This window comes from Urocitellus parryii, chromosome 15 (assembly GCF_045843805.1).
Source record: "Urocitellus parryii isolate mUroPar1 chromosome 15, mUroPar1.hap1, whole genome shotgun sequence".
Classification (NCBI taxonomy): Eukaryota; Metazoa; Chordata; class Mammalia; order Rodentia; family Sciuridae; genus Urocitellus; species Urocitellus parryii.
The window spans coordinates 27,481,332-27,497,522 of NC_135545.1; the positions used below are offsets into that span (position 1 = coordinate 27,481,332).

General features: G+C 34.5%; 1 protein-coding gene and 1 pseudogene across 2 annotated transcripts in view; one reads left to right on the forward strand and one right to left on the reverse strand.

Annotated features, from left to right (window-relative positions):
• Window positions 1–16,191, reverse strand: part of Brd7 (bromodomain containing 7) — a 39,463-nt gene that overhangs the window by 12,088 nt on the left and 11,184 nt on the right. For both annotated transcript variants that reach the window (XM_026392246.2, XM_026392247.2), the window contains exons 3-6: window positions 12,176–12,305; window positions 11,821–11,878; window positions 7,897–8,041; window positions 4,824–4,934 (exon numbers count right to left, since the gene is read on the reverse strand). In XM_026392246.2, coding sequence (XP_026248031.1) covers window positions 4,824–4,934; window positions 7,897–8,041; window positions 11,821–11,878; window positions 12,176–12,305 — 444 coding nt within the window. The remainder of the gene's footprint in view (window positions 1–4,823; window positions 4,935–7,896; window positions 8,042–11,820; window positions 11,879–12,175; window positions 12,306–16,191) is intronic.
• On the forward strand, window positions 617–1,293 carry LOC113185220 (large ribosomal subunit protein uL6 pseudogene; annotated as a pseudogene).

The following is a 16,191-nucleotide window of genomic DNA, read 5'->3' on the forward strand; positions in this document are numbered from 1 at the left end:
ATATTAAAAAGAGCAAAGTAAAAAAGTATATTTAAAGTTTATATTTAATAGACTGGCCTGTCTTTTGAAACTTAAGAATGATTAAGTATTTAAAACATGGAGCATGTGAAGGAGTTTTATAATCTGGTATCCTACAGGGATCACTCATGACTTTGCCATTTTGCTTTGTGTGAAAATGACATGCCTCTGGGAGAACAAATGGTTGCTAGCATAATTCCTTTCTTAGAGTGCATAATGTTCTTACCTATCAACAAACCTTGCTTCTACTCTGTGAAACATGATTAATTTTCCACTGCAATGATGTGCTGTGAAATTTTCATTGTGGTTAAGGGGTTGAGGTTTCTGGGTAAACTTTAAAGAAGCAAACTTGTTCCTATTGACTGTTCTGCCTTTTAACTCTGAGAGTTGTCACTGGATAAACTACAACAGTAGGGAAAACTTTCACAGAATAATAAAAACTGGAAAGAACTAGAGGTCAAACAAGAAATGCAGCACCGAAGCTCTAAATGACTCACCAAAGGTTACAGAACCAGTGACTAGCATCACACCTCTTGTCACTCATGGGGGCCTCTTCTCATCATGCTATGCTCTACCAATAACGCAGAATGTAGCTTTCCCGTATCTACTGCGAGAATGAAGACCATTCTCAGCAATCAGACTGTCGACATTCCAGAAAATGTCGACATTACTCTGAAGGGATGCACAGTTATTGTGAAGGGCCCAAGAGGAACCCTCCGGAGGGATTTCAATCATATCAATGTGGAACTCAGTCTCCTTGGAAAGAAAAAGAAGAGGCTACGGGTTGACAAATGGTGGGGAAATAGAAAGGAACTGGCCACTGTTCGCACCATCTGTAGTCATGTACAGAACATGATCAAGGGTGTTACACTGGGCTTCCGTTACAAGATGAGGTCTGTGTATGCTCACTTCCCCATCAACGTTGTTATTCAGGAGAATAGGTCTCTCGTTGAAATCCGAAATTTCTTGGGTGAAAAATACATCCGAAGGGTTCGGATGAGGACAGGTGTTGCTTGTTCAGTGTCTCAAGCTCAGAAAGATGAATTAATCCTTGAAGGAAATGATATTGAACTTGTTTCAAATTCAGCTGCTTTAATTCAGCAAGCCACAACAGTGAAAAACAAGGATATCAGAAAATTTTTGGATGGTATTTATGTTTCTGAAAAAGGAACAGTTCAGCAGGCTGATGAATAAGATCTAAGAGATGTCCAGTCACAGAAACACGTCCTGGAGTCAATTTGATATTTCACTGATGCAATAAAAGATCTCTATTGACTTTGGACTTAAAAAAAAAAAAAAAAAAAAAAAAAACGCAGAATGTAAAGTTCCCCCAAGAACATGCATCCTGCCATTTTTATAGGACTTTTAAAATAATCTTAAAACTATTGAAAAAAACACATTTTACATAGACAAGTAACAATATGAGTAGAGAAAATAAAACCTTAACTGATCATCTAGAAGGAACAGTGTAACAGGTCTGTCATCCCAATACTATTCTAAGCTATGATAAATTTTTAGCAAATTAGAATTATACTAAATATCTGGAAAAAAATATTTGTTTTAGTTAATAAGTTACAATCAGTTCCCCATAATATTTCATTAAATATTTTAAAAAATGTTTTTAATAGCTATAAAGTATTTAGTCCTATGTAACTATAATGATTTAATAAACCCTATAACTGGACATTAAGATATCCAAATTTCCACTACTACAAGTAAAAGTCCCATAAATATTATAAATAAATCTCTATAGGAATTTTTCTCTCTCTTTGGGATAAGTTCCTAAAAGCAGAGGTCAAAGGGAATGAGTATTTTTAAGACTTTTGATACTTACTGCCTTCCAGAAAAGTTTTATCAGTTTATACTAGTTATAAAGTTTCTTGGAATCCTTGCCAAATTGAATAGTATCATTTAAAAAACCCTGAAAGACCTCAAAAATCCCCTACCCAATTTTACTACATGTCTAATTTTACTACACACTTAAAAAAAATACCTAGCACCTAAAATAGGTTGGCGCCAGGTATGGTGGCACACACCTATAATCCAAGCAACTCAGGAAGCTAAGGCAGGATCATGAGTTCACAGCCATCCTTAGCAACTTACCAAGGCCCTATGCAATTGAGCAAGATCCAGTCTCAAAATAAGGGCTGGGGATATGCTCAGTGGTAAAGCATCTCTGCATTAAATCCCCAGTACCAAAAGAGCAAAAATGGATTGGCACATAGTAGCTACTAATAAATCATTAAACAACTAAGCTCAGATCACAAAGTTCTAAATAACCTTTTTATTTCCACTTTATATTTTATGAAGCAAAAACTACAATAAGAATATTTCTGAACTTTAAAAAACACAACATACACAAAATAAATTCAATTAGAGAAAAATTTCTAAATTTACAAACAAGTCATAGGGAAAAGTACAATAATTTTACTTTGCAAGCATGTCCTTTTCTCCAAATTAAGCATACTGGTTTTTTTTTTTTTTTTTTTTTTTTTTAAACACAGAAGAGTTTATTTGTCAAAGCTGACAAATAAAGGCTATCTCACGGAGAAAGGCCAAGCATATTGTTTTGATCCCCAATTTTACAATATTAAATGAAGGAGTCTTTGTCATGACTATAGCTTTTACTGAGTGCTTCTCCCAGACATAATTCTATGAGGTAAGTGATATTACTTCCTTATAGGAAAAAGGCCTAAGGCATACCACTTGTAAATGGTGAGGCTGGGACTTGAACTTTGACCTGTCTGATTCCAAAGTCACTATGTTAAGAATAGTACTGTTTGTACTATCATTTAGAACTCTACTCAAGTTATTTATTCAGGAAATCAAAAGAATTATTCATCTGTACATTCTTTATAAAAATAACACAACTACTAATAGTCACTATCTGGGTGTAACTGAAAAAAAAAAAGACAATGACTCTGCTACAATCTTTTCAGTGGACATTCAAAAAAATGTTATCTCTGATAAGACCATTCACAGAAGGATGTGATGGGCTCTCTTGGGCGTACTTTTATTAGTATAGTTAACTCTAACAGTTAGGTCTAAATTTAAACATTTAAAAATCACTGCTGTAAGGATCCCTCCCATTTAGGGTGGAGAGAAGAGTCAACAGGAAACTATAACACAGGATGGGTAGGGCTCCTGCACAGGAAGACATCTGAAAAAAAAGAAGACAACTAAAGGGGGAGAGGGGGGTGGAGAAGAAATGGGGGAGAGAAAGAAAGAGGAGGAGAAGGAGGTGGGAGGGAGAAAGGGGAGAAGTTTACTTTCTGTGCTTCCTACCATCTCAACCCTAGTGAAGTTCAAGAGATATCAGAATCTTTTGCATGTTATATTAACTGCATTAAAGAAAAAAAATGGTAAATCAGAGTTGTTAACAAAAAAATTAGACGTTCCCACCAAAATTCAAAGTACATATTTTAGAAGGAATAACTGGCTGAATGCACTTTTTTACTTTGAATACAATGACAACAAGCAAGCACTGTCAGGTTTTGAAACTTGGAATGTGACTAAGATTCTGAGCATCTTCCTGTAAAAAGTGGAACAAACATTTTATAGTGTTCTTTTCTGTGCAAATTTTGTCAAAGATGTATCACTGGCTCACATCAGAGTTTCTCAAGTCTTTAGGAAAGGGAGGGAACTGATGTTTAAATATTAGGAGTGCAAATATAATCATCAATCCAAATGTTTTTCTTTCCTTAGTTTAAGTGGATCCAAGAATCTCTCAGAGAGAAGCACACAGACACTCAGACATCAGCACACCAAGGCATATTTTTAAAATATAAAACTGTAATACCAGCGAGCACCATAAAAATCAGAAAACCATATGCAAAACACATGGTTCATTTTTGCCATTCCTTAATTCTCCAGGGCCTGTGCTCAAGCTTTTAATTCAGATTCCTTTCTCCCGTATTGTACCTTGCCCACTCACTTCTTTGCAATATCCTTCCTGTAGCTGGCTGTTACCTTTCAGTCTTCCCCTATTCTAGTTCTCACCTGGAATAAGAACATTTATGCTAAGTATCATCTTGGAAATCACAATTAAAACTTTCTTTATGTATGGTGCCAGGGTGGACCCTCAATTTCCTTGAAGTAGTTTCTAAATAGTAGGTTCATCCTACTCAGAGCTGTGAGAAAACCTCAAAGATGAGACTTATCTTACAAGTTTTTCTCTTCTCCCAAAATGCAAAGTGATCAACTTGGCTTATTTGCCAAGGGCTTTCACGTAACTTTTTGTTATTATCTGAAGTATCTTAAATATTTAAGCTCTCTTATGTAGCTTGACAGTGATGGGTCTATGCTTTTGCAAACGTTCCTCCCACCATTCTATGCACCAATTCGTGTCCTTCAAGGTATGCAGAAGCACAGACAATTCAAGTTGTGTGGCTGTGAGACAATTCCAAATTACTTCTCATTTGTTTATTTTGTTTCTTTCCACTAGAAGGGAATTAGAAACAGGACTGAACGCAACATTAGATTCCATCACTATAAAGGGAAACAGCTTTCCTCTGGAAAGGTCTCACACTTTATCCAATCTTATCCTGGAATCCAGTTTGATGTTTCTCCCACAGCAAATAAATCTGTCTGATGAGTAATAATTCAGGAACCTCTTAATTATAAGTGAATGACAATATTTATGTATATCACCTCCAAATGAGAACCTTACTACTTTAAATTTCTTTATTGAAATTTTGTTTCAATTTTTCCTACTTTAACATGATCTGTCAACAAGACAAATCTGTATCCTCATAAAACAAAGGGATATAGATTAATAATTATTTATGACAAAAAGTTTCCTTTACCTGGCTAAGAATTTTCATTCCTGAGTGCAAAAGCTTCTTTGCAGCTTTGTAGTAAATGGTCTCTGGCTTGTTATAAATCATGGCATTAGTACACATTAGTTTGAAGTTATCCTACAGAGAGAATATTAAGAGGGAAAACACATTAGAACAAAACAATTCCTGGCCTGAAATTACCCAGACCTTGCAAGAATTTTAAAAACAACATTCTTTTCTGTCAATGTTTCTTAAAAATATACTCATAGCAAGTTATTAAGTTTTAAGACTCTCCAACAAAGCAAATACTGCTAAATTTGTTTCCAAATCTTAAGCATTTTATAGTACCTCTGTATAAACTTTAGATACAGATGAAAAGTTTAAATAGGTTTTCAGTATAATCTAATGTACACAAAAAGAATGTGAAGAAAACACTTCTATCTCATATTTAATAATATTAGCTGAATAGTTTCACGTAGTTAAAAATATTACTATTAATTTTAAAACATATATTTTAAGTTTCCATTTGGGTATTAAGTATTTTATTTCAAATTCTGACTGAAAACTGGGAAGGGTGCTAAATTACCACAATATTTCCTGTCAAATTCAAGTCATCTGAGCAGAAATGTCAAACATACTATTTTTCTTTTAAGTGTTTTGGATGCCATCATAAATATAATTTGCAAAATATTCTAAAATGCCAATATGAAATAAACTATACAACCTCAAGGAGTTTAAACATGTTGACTAGAGTAGCCAAATTATCAAAACTGTATTTTTGGCTTAAATTGCAAAGTGTGTGTGTATATACACACAAATACACATGCTTATGCTGAAGCACTTGATTCCAGTATTTTTTTCATGTTTAAGAAATTTATGTATCTATAAGGAGATTGATCATGCCAAGGCCCTACTAAGTCAAAATGATAAGAACCCAACAAAGAATTGTCCTATAAACTCCTCCAAATTTTAAAAAAAACATTCAAATCTCACTATTTAATAGCTAATGATGATAGCTTAGATATCACACTTAAATGGAATGAGACTAGGTAGACCGAATTGTATTTAAAGTAAATGATAAGATTGGTTCAAGGGTCAAAATAAATTCGCTATTACATTTAAAATAGACGAAGAATATATGGCCAAGTCTCTAATAACTCAGGATTTTGCTAGATCCTGGACTTCTAAGAATTTGATGAAAGATACAGAGGTAGGTACTCCTCAAGTGTTACATATGTATGTATCTGTATATACACACACATGTACACAAGAAAGAATTTTCATGTAATTTTAGCAGGCTCCTGGTTCCTCCAAACACTTAGCCATGGCTACTCAGAGGACCCCAGAAAAAACTGTGGCTATAGGTTTTCTAAAAAGCTTCCATTCCATCAAGAATTATTAAATATATGTAATAATTTTGGGTCAGGCAAATGAGCAGACACCAGACGACTATGACCTTGGCTAAAACTGTCAAGAAAATAAATAAGCCTATGAAATGGCAAGAAAGTACTGGATCATATTAATGATAACAGGTCTGATCTGTTAAGGTGACTTTATTGATTGATTTGTTTTGTGTTTCTGGAGCAAACCCAGGAACTCACTGAGCTACAATACCCAGCCCAAGGCAACTTTTAGATTCCTTTTTCAGTACCAGGGACTGAACACAGGGGTTCAACCACTGAACTATACCCCCAGCCCTTTAATTTTTGTTTTGTTTTGTTTTTTGAGATAGTCTCTTGTTAATTTGGTGAGGCTGGTTTTGAATTTATGATCCTCCTGCCTCAGCCTCTGGAGTTGTTGGGATTACAGGTGTGTGCCTCAGCCTCTGCATTACGACATTCTGTTGCTCAAAAAGATGAATCTTCCTACACACTTTTCTTAATGTGGAAAACTTCAATCTTAAAAATGCCTTATTTCAGTTATAAAAACCCTGAATCTGCTTAAAAACACTCAGGGGACAAACTTCTACTTCTTCCTGTTATATAGGCAAAAGATCAGAGGAAAACTGTTAACAAATACAAAAAAAATCCCAGACTGTGAAATTCTTTTCTATTAAGCAACAATAGCATCTGAAATATGCTGAAATACACATTTTTAACCTAATTTTCACCAGATGAAACACTGAGAAAAGTTTCCATTTCTCCAAATAAGAGATAATGGATTTCAGGCTTTTCAGAATTAAGGGGAACCTTACCTACACGTTCATATTCATATTACTGTAAAAAGAATTAAATGTTGTTGTTTTCCATAATTTCAGTTGATCAACATGTAAATGAAAAAGAAAAAAGGAAACCAAGTGAGGACAATGTTTACCATTTTCCTCCTGTAAATGATTTGGATCTAACCTTTACATCAAGTGAGCAACACCATGTTTATGGGGAAAATAAAAGTAAAATAGTTATTATCTAAACCATTGAAGTTTGTTGTGGTTCTGTGCAGATTTTAAACACATATGGTTTCTTTTTTTCTGTATAATTAAAACAAAAAGTGTAACCCTGAAGTAAACAAGTACCAAAATGACTTAAATATGAAAAAAACTCCAACTACAACATTGGACATATACTGAAAAAAAAATGTGCTCAGCAAATACAGCAGAATTGAACACAGGGAGCAATTCACTTTCATCAACCTAGAAAATGTAATTAAACTTAGTATTTTTTACATAAGCCAATTTATTCTTTTATTAGAAGACATGCACACCTTCTATGTTTAGAAATAGAAAAACTCAACTTTTGTTAAAATATTAATTTACTTACATTGATTTCAAGTTAAAAATCTAACATCTTTTCATTATAAATGTTGGGGAAATATACCTCAGAACACATTAAAGTCTTCACTAACATAAAAATAATAAATAAAAGATAATAGAAGACTTATTTTCATCTGGTTTTCTATCACCAAGGTCATTAATTCTTCAAGTAGAAAAATGTAGATTTTGAATATTAAAATAAACTTTGTTTTCTGCAAAATAAAAGGTCAATCAAAATCCTTAATATCAGATATGCAAATTTCTAATGATCTCAATTTAATAAAGATGCACATTATTTTGTATCATAGCTTGGTCTATTTCAACAATTAAAACACATATAATTACAATTACCTTTAGTTCTTCTATGGACTGGTAGTCATTGTTCTTGATCTTTTCTTTCATGGTACTAAAATCCATGGGGTGTTTAATGATCATGGAATAACCAGGAGCAATAAAATCAGTCACAGGAAATGAAAAGAAAGCACTTGGGTCTTTTCTGTGAAGATATGTAAAAGGCAATGCTATTTTTTACTTCTACTACAAACAAATCTATTGGTCAATGAGAAATCAGGAAAAAACTTTTTTAGACGTAAGCTGGGCATGGTGGCGCACACCTGTAATTCGAACTCAGGAGGCGGAGGCAGAAGGTTTGCAAGCTCAAGGCCAGCATAAGCAACTTAGCAAGACCCTGTCTCAGAATAATAAACAAAAAGGGCTGGGATGAAGCTCAGTGGTAGAGCACCCCTGGGTCAATCCCCAATACTGCAAAAAAAGAAAGAATTTACAGTATACACTAGTTGTACCCTTAAGACAGAATCTTTCTCTTTAAATACGTAGCCTAAATCAAAGCACCTTCTACATAGAGAAAAAATGAAGCACAATAAATTTCCTACTAGACTAACTGACCAATGTGTCTCAGGCTTTGGGAGGTTAGTGCTGCATATCTTTTATGAAACTATGGGGAAAAGGCAGAAGTAATAATTATGAATGTACATCTGCAATTCTTCATGTTAGTTTTTAAACTAATACGCTTGCATCAGGAAGGTCCACATGTACATATTTTGTAATCAATGGATATGACTTCTATTCTGTGTAAAAAACTGACATTGTTTTAAGATCCTCTTAATACCCTCAAATTTTAAAAACCAGTGTTTTGTTTTTTTTTTTTTTTTGGTACTGGGTATTGAACTCGGGGCCTTGCACATGTTTGGTAAGTGCTTTATTAGGGAACTACATCTGTAGCCCTTAAAACCAGTTTTCTATCACAGGTTTGTATGTTTTTGGTACTGGGGATTGAACTCAGGGGCACTCAACTACTGAGCCACATCTCCAGCCCTATTTTGCATTTTATTTAGAGACAGGGTCTCAATGAGTTGCTTCACCTGGCTTTTGCTGAGGCTGGCTTTGAACTTGCGATTCTCTTGCCTTAGCCTTTTGAGCCCTGGGATTATAGGCATGCACCACCACACCAGCTATCACAGGTTTTTAACTCTGGCTGTACATTAGAATCAGAGCAGCTCGAAATAAATTCCAACAGGGGTGGGATGGTGAAGACTTATCCTAGATCTATTAAATCAGAATCTCTTAAGGAAGGTCCAAGCATTGGTATGATCAAGGCTGAATTCTGGTATTGATATTTGCGTATTAGGAATTGGTATTTCTAGTGTTACCAGGGTTGACAATCAGTATCTTTATGATTAAGTCATTAGGTTGACTTTTTTTACCCTTTTGTACTTTGGCAGATCAGTTTTTCTTTTTTCATTTCACTTCAAATAATAACAACAAAAATGGCTTAAAAAGTCATAACAGCAAGAATTTTTAAAACATGTTTACCCTGTTGCCAGGTCTGCATGATGTATTTTATACCTGATCTTCACAAAAACCACCAAGGTAATGGTACCTTCACTGATAGATGAGGATACTGAGCCTCAGAATAGTAAAATCATTGGTTCTAATCTAAAAAGGATAGAGTTAGAATCTGAAATCAGGTCTATGTATATCTGCCTCTATTTTCCAAAGAATGCTTACACTTAAAAAATGCCAGACTAAAAAAATGATAACAAAAGGCTGGGCTGGGGATGTGGCTCAAGTGGTAGCGCGCTCGCCTGGCATGCGTGTGGCCCGGGTTCGATCCTCAGCACCACATACAAACAAAGATGTTGTGTCTGCTGAAAACTAAAAAATAGATATTAAAAAATTCTCTCTCTCTTTAAAAAAAATGATAACAAAAGGCAAAATATATGAAGTCTGGAACTTACACATCAAAATCTGAGCTTTCCATAGTAGTTACTATTTATAAACGAGTCTTCATCTATGGATAAACTCTTACAACTACCTTACAGAGCAAATGATCTATACTCCCTAAAATTAGACATTTTAATATACAGCCCCACATAGTTTTGACTAAAAATAGCATTACCAATTTCTTTCTTTTTTTAAAAACAGGCTTAGCTCTGAGTCTCAAGAATGAAGTCATCCAGTCACTAAGGCTTAATAAAAGAATGTGGCTCTGGGTTTTAATTCTCAAAATGTTCTGAGCAATGGCAACATGTTTAGACAGACTCTTAAGTAGATTTATTTAGGGTAACATTATTAATCTATGTTCTGGCCTTATGTTACAACAAATAAAACTAAAAGGCAAACAAATATTTTGTAGCCACAACTTCTAATTGGGATAAAATGAATACCCAATACTTACCGGTTCAGTCTTTTGGGATAATAAATGAATGATTTATTCAAAAGTAAAGACTGTTAACAATAAAAATGAGGAAAGGCCAGTAACTTCTGATCTTAATTATAAAGCTAAATAGGTACTGAGATTATAGACCACACTAGAGGCTTTATCTTCTAAAAGTATTTATGATATAGTCTGCATTGACTTATAAGGACAACACAGTGAGATGAAAGGGCAATACAGTAATAAGAAAGTAAACTATTAGAATGCAAGGCCTGTAACTATGAATCTTCTGTCAATAATGTAAATAACTTTGAGATAAAAATTCAAATTCTGAGTAAGGAAGAATGTTAAAATAAATGTTCTAATAGTGAGTTCTTATTTGCCTTTCAAGAAACATTTGCCAGGTGTGGTGGCATACACCTATAATCACAGCTACTTGGGAGACTCATGAGTTGGAGACCAGCCTGGGCAACTCAAGACACTTGTCTCCAAAAAAAAAAAAAAGGCTAGAGATATAGCTCAGGAATAGCTAGCTCAGTGATACAGCACTTGCCTCAAATATATGAGGGCCTGGGTTCAATCTCTAGTATCAAAATCCCCAAACAAGCAAACAAAAACATAAAATGAAAGATTTTAACATTGGTTTAATTTACCTGCAGAAAAAATTTTAAAAAAATATTTCTCTTTTAGTTGTGGTTGGACACAATACCTTTATTTTAATTATTTTTATGTGGTGCCAAGGATTGAACCCAGGGCCTTGTATGTACTAGACAAGCGCTCTACTGCTGAGCCACAACCCCAGCCCTACCTGCTGAAGTTTTTAGAAGGAGTTTCTATATTTAAGAAAGAGGCATCCTATTTATGGTATTTGTTTTTTCTCTTGCACTTAACAGCTGCTGAACACTCATGGCATAGGTGTTCTACAAATATACAAAAGGTACTTCCATCTATTAGCAAAGTGGAAATATCTGAATTATTCCTGGATTTAAAGTTTTTAAAAAATTTTTACTTTGAGCCAAGCACAGTGGCACATGCCTGCAATCCCAACAACTTGGGAAGCTAAGGCAGGAGGATTTAAAGTTCAAGGCCAGCCTCAGCAACTTAGTGAGATCCTGTCTCAAAATAAAAAAATTAAAAGAGTTGGGGATGTAGCTCAGTGGTAAAAGCCCCCTGGGTTCAATCTCCAGTACCCTCAATTTTTTTATTTTGAAATAGGGTATTACTATGTTGCCAGCAATCCTCTTGCCTCGGCCTCCCAAGTAGCTGAGACTACAGGCAAGCACTACCAACTCTGGCTTGAAAGTTTTTTAACATCAAAAAGTACTTTGGAAAAAGAGAAATTTGTTATTAATGGTATTATGTAACCCTTACAAGCTGCCAGTTAAAACAACCAAATAAGAACATCTAAAAGTTCTCATGTAGTATTTCTATTGCCAGGCAAAATATTTACCAACCACTTTAAAAGCAGGTACATTTGGATTTAGGTCACAAAATGTGGCTTTAGAGAATAAAAAAAAAAAAATATGAAGAAGTGATTTGGAACCTCTCTGTTTACCATTTTGATTTCTACTGTATAAAAATGTTGGAAAAACATTTACCTTTGTAATTGTCTCATCAGTTGATTCAAAGCTTCTTGAAGGGGTGTCTGTTCTACTTCTGAAGCAAAGAAGACAGGAAAGGGTATTTTAAAAAGGAAAATTCTAGAGAGTACTATTTCATTTCTATGACTGTGTATCTACATTCATAAATAATATCTTATACAGAAATTCCATTTATCTTAATATGCTGAAGATTTAGAATATCAACGCAAAAACCAAAGCTAATTTAAAGCTCTTATGCGCAAGAGAAAAATAAGAAAACTTTAGAGAAAATTTCATCAACGAAGCCCACTTTCCCTAGTTGTAACAATATCAGGCTTTTTATTCAGAACAAATAATTCAGAGTTATTCCTACCTTCTTGTTTGGCTAAAGAGCTTGTGAGAGACTTCTCAGGGGGCAAGTCTAATCTTACAGGGGTATGACCCTGGAGGTCTTTCTCTGCTTCGTTCTCCACACGGTCTCGATCTCGCTTCTTTTTATCCTCCTAAATGGGACAAAGGTGGATAATTTAGAAATATATCAGCATCAGTACCTTCAAATATAATATAAGTTGTTTTAATTTCAGTGAGGAAAAAAAGGAGAATACTCTTGTTAAGGAAATAATGTATTTTACTGCCATCTACTGGAAAAGGAGAGAATAACATTCAAATAAAAGGATAAAAAAATGCTTCTCTAGGCCAGAAATAACCAATTAGAAAAATAACAGTATTCAAAAAGCAATACAACATACTGAATAAAAAGTATACTAAAAGATGCCCATAACCTTTTGGGACATACCATAAAACATTATTGAGAGTCATAGTAGAAGAGCTGAATAAAGGAGATATACCATGTTCATGAATTCTCTCCAGAGTAATCCATAAATTCAAGACAATACCAATGTAAAACAGAAATTTTCATGGAATTTAACAAGATGAATATATAGTTTACCTTAAAGAGTAGGAGAACAGTTAAATTAGTTTTGGAAAAGGTCACAATGTGTCTTGAAAAAATGACAATGTGGGTTGGACATAAGCATAGGCAAATAGACCAACAGAACAGATTAGAGAGCCAGAAACAGACCCATGCAGATAAGAAAATGTTGGTATATCAGAGAGATGACATTATAAGCCAATAAGGTAGTGGTTGGATAATTAGTCATCTACATGGAAAGAGAAAATAAAATTAGATTGTTTATGCAATACTCCAAAGTAAATTCCAGATAAAGATATGTATAACACAAAGCTTTAGAACTTCAGATAAAAGAGTCTTTAAGACCTAAAAGTAGGAAAAGATTTTCTCATATAAATATGACACAAAAAATAATAAATCTTTAAGGAAAAACTTGATAAATCTGACATTAAAGTTTGGTGCTGCATTAAAACCCATAAACCAAGCCAAAAATCTAGCCATAGACTGAGATAAAGTACTTACTTGAAACACAAATACTCATAGAAGTACGAACTTTTTATTAAAACATTTCTTTTAAAAATCCATGTAAAAAAGGCAAAAGAAAATGAATAAAGGGTATCAGGGGTAATACACAGAAGTAACTTGAAATGTCAAGAAACATAAAAACTAATCCACGCTCCCCCAAACTAAATTAATAATAAACTGAAAAACTAGAAGGCATTTTAAGTCTCTCTGGCAAAAATTAAAATACATGAAAACGACAAGTTTTAATAAAAATGTAGAGAAATGGGACTTTCATACCTTGCAAATGGGTAAGTAAACAGGGATAATCATTCAGAAAGCAATTAGCACTATCTAGCAAAGATTGCAAAAGCTTTTACCCTATTTCTCAACTATTTCTTTCCAAAGCATATACTCCAGAGAAATTTCTTTCCATAACACATTAAATATAAGTACAAGAATATTACTGAGTAGTTTAAATAATAAAATAAGTGGCAACTACCCAATGACACTAAAAGGAAAACAGATTAGTAAATTATGGTATATTTAAATAGCCAGTAAATAATAAACTAAAATACTATATCATCATGGGGTATATTCTGAAAATTTCTGGAGAAAAAATCAAAGTTATGGAATCATGTTATAAGATCAGTTATTTAAAGTTTAAAAATGTCGAAGCACATATTCTGATGGGTTTTTTTTCTTTTTCTTTTCTGGTGGTACTGGGGATTGAACCCTGGGGCACTCTATCACTGAGTTACATCTCCAGTACTTTTTATTTATGAGAAAGGGTCTTGCCAAGTTGCCAAGAGTAGCTTTGAACTTGCGATTCTACCTTAGTCTCTTGAGTCACTAGGATTACAGGCATGTGTCACTGCATCTGCTCCTATAAGCATTTATTCTTTAAAGATGTATGCAGAGCTAATAAAATTATTCTTTAAAAGGCATGTGATGCACACTAAATTTAAGACAGTGGTTTTCTCTAGAGAGAGAGAGGAATGGGATTCTGGAAGGCTACACAGGAGAATTTCTTCACCAATGTCTGTACTCTCATTTCTTTAAAAAAAAAAAAAAGCAAAATAAAAAAATAACAGAAGGCAAAATGCTGAACTCTATCAGTAATTTTGAAGGCAAATGCTAAAGCTGAATGGTTGGTATGCAGGTGTCAGTTTTGGTTATTCTCTCTACACTGCATTTTTGTTTTGGAGATGGGATCTTACTATGTTGTCCAGGCTAGTCTCAAACTGTTGTGCTTCAGAGATCCTCCTACCTCAGCTTCCTGAGTAGCTAAGACTACAGGTATGCACTATCACACACAGCTATTGTACTTTCCATTTTTTAAAACTAAATTTTTTTAAATACTTTTTTAGTTGTACATGGACACAACAGCTTCACTTTATTTTTTATGTAGTGCTGGGGATTGAACCCAGTCAGTGCCTTCACATGCAAGATGAGCACTCTTCCACTGAGCTACAACCCCAGCCCTAAAACTAAATTTTGAAGTAAAATTGTCCCAAATACCCATTTTGTGCTCAAGAGTTCTGAATAGGATCTTATTAACTCAAAAAACAAAAACAAATAAACAAAACACCCAAAACACCCCACCAAAGAAAATAAAACCCAACAAACTCAATTCATCACCACCATCTAAAGGTCTTGATAAAAAAACAGAAGGCTAGGCCTTGTTCTCAGAATTACTGGTCCAACAGGTATAGGGAAGAGCCTGAGGGCATGTGGGTATTGCTAGTGCTGAGAATTACTAACAGAGTTTTGCACTCCATTTTCAGGCTCCAAAGCATCTACCATAGAATATGTAATCAGTTTATATTATACAATACTTCCTATTGTGTATTCTGTACCTAAAAAGAGATATTTTATGTCCCTAGACATGGTTTCAAACTGAATTCATCATGCATTTGATCCTGCTATTAATGTAGGTTGGCTGGCATCTGGTTCTTACAGCCTTACCACATACTCTGTAGCAGTGATTTTTGTTTTGTAAAGTATGTTTCTTTTGCCTAGAAAAACTAGCATAAATCTTTTGTACGTTGGCAGGTTTAGAACATCTAGTCTGTAGAAAAAGACCCCCAGAGACACAAGTTCTTTCCTATTAAATGTGAAATGTGAAGAAAGGACAACTTAAAAGCACTCTCCCAAGGATACAGAACTAGGATAAGGTGCCAGTGCAGAGTCAGCAAACTTTTTTGTAAACATCCAGTTAACATTTAGGCTTTACAGTTCATAAGGTCTTATAACCACTAAACTCTGTTGTTGTAGCAATGTAAGCAGCCATTGACTGCTTTTATAAATACATGGGTGTGGCTTTTTCAATAAAAATGTATTTAAAAAACCAGATAGTATTGCCAGTTTGTTGACCCAAGGTCTAAGAAGTCCAGCTTCATTCTTAAAATACCCTATGACCTTAAGCAAAGTCATTTACTCTTATTTTTTGTAACTGTAGATGAATGGCATCCCTTTTTTTGTTTATTTTTATGTGGTGCTAAAGCTTGAATCCAGTGCCTCACACATTCAAGGCAAGTGCTCTGCCACTAAGCTACAGCCCCAGCCCAATGTCACTTACTCTTACCAGATCTCTTTACCACCCAAGATGGAAATTTCATTGTTGATTATTACTAACCCCCATGGTGGGGTAGTGGAGATTGAACCCAGGGGCACTTTAACTCTGAGCTACATTCCCATGCCTTTTTATTTTGAGGCAGAATCTTACTACTAAGTTGCTGAGGCTGGCCTTGATCTTGCAATCTTCCTGCCTCAGTCTCCCAAATTGCTTGGATCACAGGCATGTACCACAGCACTCAGCTAAAATGGGTATTGTAGCATGCTAGTACTGGTTGGGACCTGGGAGAACTAGCTTCTAATTTACCAACATGTGACTCTGAACGACTTACCCTACTGTTTTAGTCTGTTTCTCACCTATACAAGAGGCTTTGATCTCCACAGGTCTTCTCTAGCCCAAA